Consider the following 9,776-nt stretch of genomic DNA (forward strand, 5'->3'; position numbering starts at 1 on the left):
CACAGGCTCAGTAGTTGTAGCACACAGGATTAGTTGCTCTGCGGCATGTGGGATCTTCCCGGACCAGGGCTCAAACCCATTTTCCCTGCATTGGCAGGCAGATTCTTAACCACTGTGCGACCAGGGAATTTCCTTTTTTTTTTTTTTTTAATATTTATTTATTTGGCTGTACCAAGTCTTAGTTGCAGCACATGGGATTTTCATTGTGGCTTCTGGGATCTTTAGTTGTGGCATGTGGGATCTAGTTCCCTGACAAAGGATCAAACCTTGGCCCCCTACATTGAGAGAGTGGAGCCTTAGCCACTGGACACCAGGGAAGTTCCAGTTTTTTTTGTTTTTGTAGATGCTTTGAGATTAGTTTTGCAAGGAGCTGGGGATACCTGCATGTCTTTATAACTTAAGCAAGCTCTAGTCCCTTGTGCTCCTGCAGATCTTTTGGGCCAGGATCTGGAGTTCTGGGGTGAGAAACTGCAAAGATATGCCAATTGGGCTCATGTCTTGGGAAAAAAAAATAAAGAGCACAGCCTAGCAGATTCTTTCCCATCCTATGATCAAGTGGTTTTCTTTCTCTGGCTTCTTCACATACCTATAATATTCACAAATTTTTAAACAGTCCCTGGCATCTTGCAGTTTGTCTTTCAAGGTCTCTGGAGAAGAGGCAATAGAGTTTTGTTTGTTCATTTTCTACAGGAGTAATTCTCCTGTAATATTTTTCAGGAGATTGGCCCAAGTTGCATATTTTAAATTCTTTCCCTTTCCTTAACAGATTCACTCACATTTAAGTAACATACATGTATGCACCCAACATAGGAGCACTTCAATACATAAGGCAAATGCTAACAGCCATAAAAGGGGAAATCGACAGTGACACAATAATAGTAGGGGACTTTAACACCCCACTTTTATCAATGGACAGATCATCCAAAATGAAATAAATAAGGAAACACAAGCTTTAAATGACACATTACAAGATGGACTTAATTGATATTTATAGGACATTCCATTCAAAAACAACAGAATACACTTTCTTCTCAAGTGCCCATGGAACATACCCCAGGATTGATCATACCTTGGGTCACAAATCAAGTCTTGGTAAATTTAAGAAAATTGAAATTGTATCAAATATTGTTTCCTACCACAACACTATGAGATTAGATATAAATTACAGGGAAAAAAAACCCTGTAAAAAATAAAAACACATGGAGGCTAAACAACATGCTACCAAATAACCAAAAGAGCACTGAAGAAATCAAAGAGGAAATCAAAAAAAATACCTAGAAACAAATGACAATGAAAACATGATGACCCAAAACCTATGGGATGCAGCAAAAGCAGTTCTAAGAGGGAAGTTTATAGCAGTACAATCCTACCTCAAGAAATAAGAAAAATCTCAAACAACCTAACCTTACACCTAAAGCAATTAGAGAAAGAAAAACAAAAACACCCTAAAGTTAGGAGAAGGAAAGAAATCATAAAGATCAGATCAGAAATAAATGAAAAAGAAATGAAGGAAACAATAGCAAAGATCAGCAAAACTAAAAGCTTGTTCTTTGAGAAGATAAACACAATTGATAAACCATTAGCCAGACTCATCAAGAAAAAAAGGAAGAAGACTCAAATCAACAGAATTAGAAATGAAAAAGGAGAAGTAACAAGTGACACTGAAGAAATACAAAGGATCATGAGAGATTACTAAAAGCAATTCTATGCCAATAAAATGGACAACCTGGAAGAAATGGACAAATTCTTACAAAAGCACAACCTTCCAAAACAGAACCAGGAAAAAATAGAAAATATAAACAGACCAATCACAAGCACTGAAGTTGAAACTATGACTAAAAATCTTCCAACAAACAAAAACCCAGGACCAGATGGCTTCACAGGCGAATTCTATCAAACATTTAGAGAAGAACTAACACCTATCCACTTCAAACTCTTTCAAAATATAGCAGAGGGAGTAACACTCCCAAACTCATTCTACAAGGCCACCATCACTCTGATACCAAAACCAGACAAAGATGTCACAAAAAAGAAAACTAGAGATCAATATCACTGATGAACATAGATGCAAAAATCCTCAACAAAATATTAGCAAAAAGAATCCAAAAGCACATTAAAAGGATCATACACCATGATCAAGTGGGGTTTATCCCAGGAATGCAGGGATTCTTCAATATACGCAAATCTATCAATGTGATAAACCATATTCACAAACTGAAGGAGAAAGAACACATGATCATCTCAATAGATGCAGAAAAAGCTTTTGACAAAATTCAACACCCATTTACAATAAAAACTCTCCAGAAAGTAGGCATAGAGGGAACTTACCTCAACAAAATAAACGCCATATATGACAAACCCACAGCCAACATCATTCTCAATGGTGAAAAACTGAAACCATTTTCTTTAAAATCAGGAACAAGACAAGGATGCCCACTTTCACCACTGTTACTCAACATAGTTTTGGAAGTTTTAGCCACAGCAATCAGAGAAGAAAAAGAAAGAAAAGGAGTAGTTCACATCAGAAAAGAAAAAGTAAAGCTGTCACTGCAGATGACATGATACTATACATAGAGAATCCTAAATATGCTACCAGAAAACTACTAGAGCTAATCAATGAATTTGGTAAAGTAGCAGGATACAAAATTAATGCACAGAAATCTCTTGCATGACTATACCCTAATGATGAAAAATCTGAAAGTGAAATTAAGAAAACACTCCCATTTACCACTGAAACAAAAAGAATAAAATATCTAGGAATAAACCTACCTAAAGAGACAAAAGACCTGTATGCAGAAAATTATAAGACACTGATGAAAGAAATTAAAGATGATACAAATAGATGGAGAGATATACCATGTTCTTGGATTGGAAGAATCAACATTGTGAAAATGACTCTACTACCCAAAGCAATCTACAGATTCAATGCAACCCCTATCAAACTACCAGTGGCATTTTTCACAGAGCTAGAACAAAAAAATTCACAATTTGTATGGAAACACAAAAGACCCTGAATAGCCAAAGCAATCTTGAGAAAGAGAAACAGAGCTGGAGGAATCAGGCTCCCTGACTTCAGACTGTACTATACAGCTACAGTAATCAAGACAGTATGGTACTGACACAAAAAGAGAAATATAGATCAATGGAACAGGATAGAAAGCCCAGAGCTAAACCCATGCACATAGGGTCACCTTATCTTTGATAAAGGAGGCAAGAATATACAGTGGAGAAAAGACAGCCTCTTCAATAAGTGGTGCTGGAAAACTGGACAGGTACATGTAAAAGTATGAGATTAGATCACTCCCTAACACCACACACAAAAATAAACTCACAATGGATTAAAGACCTAAAAGTAATGCCAGACACTGTAAAACTCTTAGAGGAAAACATAGGCAGAACACTCTATGACATAAATCACAGCAAGATCCTTTTTGACCCACCTCCTAGAGAAATAGAAATAAAAACAAAAATAAACAAATGGGACCTAATGAGACTTAAAAGCTTTTGCACAACAAAAGAAACCATAAACAAGATGAAAAGACAACCTTCAGAATGGGAGTAAATATTTGCAAACGAAGCAACCGACAATGGATTATTCTCCAAAATATAGAAGCAGCTCAATATCAAAAAATCAAACAACCCAATCCAAAAATGGGCAGAACATGTAAATAGGCATTTCTCCAGAAAGATATACAGATTGCCAGAAAACACATGAAAGGATGCTCAACATCACTAATCATTAGCGAAATGCAAATCAAAACTACAATGAGATATCACCTTACACCAATCAGAATAGCCATCATCAAAAAATCTACAAAGAATAACTGCTGGAGAACAGGGAACCCTCTTGCACTGTTGGTGGGAATGTAAATTGATACAGCCACTATGGAGAACAGTATGGAGGTTCCTTAAAATCTAAAATTAGATTAGACTACCATTAGACTACCATTTGACCCAGCAGTCCCACTCCTGGGCATATACCCTGAGAAAACCATAACTCAAAAAGAGTCATGTACCACAGTGTTCATTGCAGCACTATTTACAATAGCCAGGACATGGAAGCAATCTAAGTGTCCATTGACAGATGAATGGATAAAGAAGATGTGGTACCTATATACAATGGAATATTACTCACCATAAAAAAAAATGAAATTGAGTAATTTTTAGTGAAGTGGATGGACCTGGTGTCTGTCATACAGAGTGAAGTAAGAAAGAGAAAAACAAATACCATATGCTAACTCATATATATAGAATCTAACCAACAACAACAACAAAAATCTTCTGATGAACCTAGAGACAGGACAGATATAATGACATCCACATAGAGAATGGACTTAAGGACATGGGGAGGGGGAAGGGTAAGCTGGGGCGAAGTGAGAGAGTAGCATTGACATATATACACTACCAAATGTAAAATAGATAGCTAGTGAGAAGCAGCTACATAGCGCAGGGAGATCAGCTCGGTGCTTTGTGACCACCTAGAGGGGTGGGATAGGGAGGGTGGGAGGGAGATGCAAGAGGGAGGAGATATGGGGATATATGTATATGTATAGCTGATTCACTTTGTTATACAGCAGAAACTAACACAACATTGTAAAGCAATTATACGCCAATAAAGATGTTAAAAAAATAAGTAATGTACATGATTCGTTGTAAGTATCAATAATTTCTGTAATAGTGTTTTTCCTTATAAATGCAATTCTTATTGCATCTTCAAACTTTTGTTCTCCTTTTCTTTTATTTGGAATATAATCTTCATGATTAGAACATTTGCTATACTATCTTTTCATTGTATATTACTCCACTTCAGTGTTCTTATTTTCCCAAGAGGAGAATCTACAAATACATTTCTCTCTGTCTCTCTCATCTTTCATTGTCTCACACTGTTTTCTTCTTTGTTTTTGTTGACTTTTTACAAATTCTTGAGTAGCTTCTTCCTATCAGAGGGGTATACCGAGAATAATTTTAAGTGGTTCACCCAAGACCACATGTTTTGACATTGGCAGTTTCCAGATCAGGTTCCAGACTTTCCAAGTCCTAGAAAATTCCCATGTTTCTTACACCACAATGAGACCTTAAGGAACTGTGGATCTAGCAGTGACAGATTTGCAGGCATAGAATCTTATTTGTGGCCAAATGAGAATCTTTTAAAAAAATCAACTTAGATGAGCTGTAATAGATTACATAATATTGTACTATACAATATTATACAGTATGATAAATACCATGCAGTGTAAATAACAACAAAATGTACCAATTTAAGTATACATTTTGGTGGATTTTGATAAATTTATGTACCTGTATAACTACCATCATGATCAAGAACATTTCCTTTGTCCCTAAAAGTTCTCTAGTGTTCTGTTGCAGTCAATTCCCTAACAGTTCTGGCAACTACTGCTTGTTTTCTTGCAGTATAGAATAAAATTATATTTTCTAGAGTGTCCTATAAATGGAATTACACTGTATGTGCTCTTTTGTATCTAAGTTCTTTGATTCATTATAATGTTTTAAAAGATCTGTCATGTTGTTTGTATTAGTAATCTGTTCCTTTTATTGCTGAGCAGTATTTTGTTACACAGATACACCATAAACATTCGAGTTGTTTCCAGTTTCTGGCTTTTAGGAATAAAGCTGCTAGGAACATTCATGTACAGGTCTCTGTGTGGACACATGTTTTAATTTCTCTTGTGTGAATACTTAGCAAAAATATTGAATCATGGGATAAGCATATATTTACCTTTCTAAAAATATACCAAACTGTTTTACAGATTGGTTGTGCCATTTTACATGGCCACCATCAATGTTTAAGAGTTCCAGTTCTTTCAGTTCCCTGACAATATTAGGTCTTGTTTTAAATTTTAGCCATTTGAGTGAGTGTATAGTGGTATCTCATGGTGTTATTTTACATTTCTCTGGTGGCTAATGATGTTATGATGTTGAGTATCCTTTCATGTACTTATTGACCATTTGTATATCTTCTTATGTAAAATGTCTGTTTAAATATTTTTCCAATTTCAAAAATAAGTCTTAGTATTGAGTTGTAAGAATTCTTTACATATATCTAAACTTTTATTCAGAATATATATTGTGCATATTTTCTCCCAGTCTGTGGCTTTCCTTTTCATTTTTCTAACAATGTCTATTGAAGAATAGAAGCTTTATTTTGATGAAGTTCAATTTGTGATTTTGTCCTTTTATAGTTTATGCTTTTTATTTTGTATCCAGGAAATTTTCTCATTCCAAGGTCATGATTTTATCACATTTTTGTCTAGAATTTTTAGTTTTAACTTTTATATTTATGTCTTTGATTCATGTTAAGTTGTTATTTTGTGTATGGCATGAGGTAAAATTTGAGGTTTATCTTTTTTCCATCTAGATATCCAGTTGTTCCAGCAACATTTGTTGAAAATACTATTATTGAGATACTTTAGAACTTTATCAAAAATCAATTGATCGTATATGTGTGGATTATTTTTGGACTGTGTTTTGTTTCATTGATCTGTATGTCTATCCTTACACCAATACCATGCTGCCTTGATTACTGTAGTCTTCAACTGCAGTAGTGTAAGTTCTTTAACTTTAAAAATTTTTTTGATATTGCTGTGGCATTCTTGGTTCTTTGCATTTCCATATACATTTTAGAATGGGCGTATGTTTTATTATCCTGACTAGAGGATTTGGTATCCTAATCTTATGAGGGTCATTGTGAATCCAGAAAATGGAATAGACAGTAGACATTATTTAAGGAAGAATTCCATTGAATGTGATGATGAGGTAGATATGACTCCAAAATGCTGACCCTGATTGACTGGAATATGGGTGAAGTCATCGAGGAAGACAGAGAAGTTGAGATGGAGAGGCTTTTCCAAATCTAAGAGGGTAGATGTTTAGTTTTTGAAAAAATAAAATTTATTATGTGAGCAAGACCCACAAGTAGAGAAGTCCAGAGGAAGGTACATCATAGACTTGGAGAAAAGACTGTTGATGGAAATAGAGATTTGAGAGCAATTAATTTAGAAATTATAACTGAATAAATTGAGGAGAGCGTGGAGAGAAAATAGCAAGGGCCAAGGATTGACCAAAGAACAACATTTCCAATTACAATATAGGTGAAATGAGCAGCTTCATGGAAGAGAACTGAGTGCTGAGAAAAGAGAAAAAATAGTGTGGTGTCATGGAAACCAAGGTCAGAGAATATTTCCAGGAGGCAGGGTTTTCAGAAGTGTAAAATGAATCAGAAGGACGAGAGAAAGAGGAAAAAGCAAAGTCTGACAGTTTTAGCAGTGAAGACTTCTTTGACATTTGAGAGAACAGTTTTGTGGGAGGGACCGTGATGAAGCCAACTTTCAGGGAATTATGGGGGGTAGGAGAGGAAGTCTATTTCAGTAATTCTGAAAATGAAAGGAGGGAGAACAATGGAATGGTCACTGTAGAGAACCACAGGATCAGATGTATGCTGTCCACACAGGTTGTGTACTCTTGCTTTTCAACAGAGGGGACTAGTGCACTCTGTTTCTTGTAATTATATCAAATTCTGTGTTCACCAGATTTTTAAAAATAGATAGCTAGTGGGAACCTGCTGTATAGCACAGGGAGCTCAGCTCAGTGCTCTGTGGTGACCTAGATCGAAGGGGGGGAGGGAGGTCCAAGAGGGAGGGGATATAGGTATGCATATAGCTGATTCACTTCATTGTACAGCAGAAACTAACACAACATTGTAAGGCAGTTTTACTCCAGTTAAAAAAAATTGGTAGGCCAGTTCAGCTCCAAGTAGCTGGCAGACTCCTTTCTCCTCTCTCAAATCTGGTACTTACATTCCCTTGTCCACACCTTGAATTGTTCTAATCCTTTCCCATCACAGTGGAAACTAAACAGTGTTCTCCCAATTACCCAACTCTTTTCCTGACTTCGTTCTTAAAAGTACTACTGGAGTCAGCAAAAAAGATTACTGTGGTGGGACTTGAGTGAACTCTTTCAGTAGAGTGATCACAACAGAAGTTGTTCTGTAGTTGTTCTTTGAGGGTGTGGTGACATGTTTGGACCACATTCTCTCTCTGAAATGAGGTTTCTAGATTCAGAACTCAACTGAAATACTATGTAAAAGTTCTTGGTGGCCCTGTCACCAGATCCAGGGACTGCTTATCACAGTTCGTCATCTTCAAGTCTACTTCCTTCTGCTATCTCCCTCTAAACTCTCACTTTTATCATTTTCTTGACATGCACTTTATTAGTGAGCCCTTTGTTCCTAGAGTTTAAGTGGTGGATATCATTACTGATAGGGACCCAGAGCATGACTCTTTCCTGGCTGTTCTCTTCCCCTTCCTAACATCACTATGATGTGTGTGTGGTGAGCATTTGCTTGGAAGTCTTCATGCACAGGGGAAGTTTGCTCCATCGTGATCATTTTCACACGTATAAGCCCCAAAGAGACAAAAGTAGTTACCTTTCTTTCTGTGCCAGGGCCATACGCGTGAGCTTGTTGGTCACAAGGAGGGAATTGGACTCACTTTCTCAGTTCAGCTGTCATTGTCCCTTCTGTGAAGTCCAGTTGCTGATGGGAATTTTCCCCTTGATGACTGCTTCCTTTTATTGCTTTAGGGCACTGACATAGTGGAATGCAGAGAAAGAACTTCACAGAAGTGGCAGAATTCATCTTCCTGGGTTTCTCTGTCTTTGGAAAGCACCAGATAACCCTCTTTGTGGTTTTCCTTACCATCTCCATTTTCACTCTGGCTGGGAACATCATCATTGTGACCATCATTTGTGTTGATCTTCACCATCACATACCCATGTACTTCTTCCTGAACATGCTGGCTAGTTCTGAGACCGTGTACACATTGGTCATCATCCCACGAGTGCTTTCTGGTCTTATTTTTCATAACCAGCCTATCTCCTTGTAAGGCTGTGCAACCCAGATGTTCTTTTCTGTCATCTTGGCCACTAATAATTGCTTCTTGATCACATCTATGGGCTATGACCGCTATGTGGCCATCTGCAAGCCCCTGAGGTACACAGTCCTCATGAACAAAGGAGTGTGTGCTAGGTTAGTCTGTGTGTCCTTTGGCACTGGTCTGGTTATGGCAGTTCTCCATATAATGGCCATGTTCTATTTGCCCTTCTGTGGCATTTACCCAGTCATGAAACTTTCTAGCATTGATACCACTATCAATGAGATTATCAATTATGGTGTAAGTTCATATGTGATTTTTGTTCCTGTGGGCCTGTTCTTCACCTCCTATATCCTCATTATCTCTTCCATCCTTAAGATACTGTCAACCAAGGGCTGGAAGAAGACCTTTGCCACATGTGCCTCCCACCTCACTGTGGTCATGGTCCACTATGGCTGTGTCTCCATTGCCTACCTCAAGCCCAAGTCAGAAAATGCAACAGAAAAAGATCTTCTTCTCTCTGTGACCTACACCATCATCACTCCTCTGCTGAACCCTGTTGTTTACAGTCTGAGGAGCAACGAGGTCAAGGATGCCCTATGCAGAGCTGTGGGCAGCAACATTTCTTAACAGATTGAATTGTTTTGTCAGGAGACCTTTTGTCCAGTGTAATGTGTGTCTACTCACAAGCATGCCATGATTCACAAGTTCATCAAATACAATGTTTGTGGAGAATAATGTCAAAGAGTTGAAATGCTTTTCCTTCTCATGCTCTAAGGGAAAAGCAGAAAGCAAGGTTTTTGCTCTGTCAAATTTTGTTACCAGATACAAGAATCATTCCAAGCCAGATTAAGACTACTTGTTTCTGTGCCTGAGGAGTTCTGCTTG

The 9,776-nt window shown here is 37.3% G+C and overlaps 1 protein-coding gene across 1 annotated transcript; it reads left to right on the plus strand.

Annotated features, from left to right (window-relative positions):
* Positions 1 to 8,615: 8,615 nt before the first annotated feature.
* Positions 8,616 to 9,518, plus strand: LOC309828162 (olfactory receptor 10J5-like; the record flags this gene model as incomplete). The annotated part of the gene is given in 2 exon segments (XM_082663304.1): positions 8,616 to 8,897; positions 8,901 to 9,518. Coding segments are annotated over 2 exon segments (900 nt in total).
* Positions 9,519 to 9,776: the final 258 nt, after the last annotated feature.

This window comes from Grampus griseus (genome assembly GCF_964374135.1).
Source record: "Grampus griseus genome assembly, chromosome: 1".
Taxonomy (NCBI): Eukaryota; Metazoa; Chordata; class Mammalia; order Artiodactyla; family Delphinidae; genus Grampus; species Grampus griseus.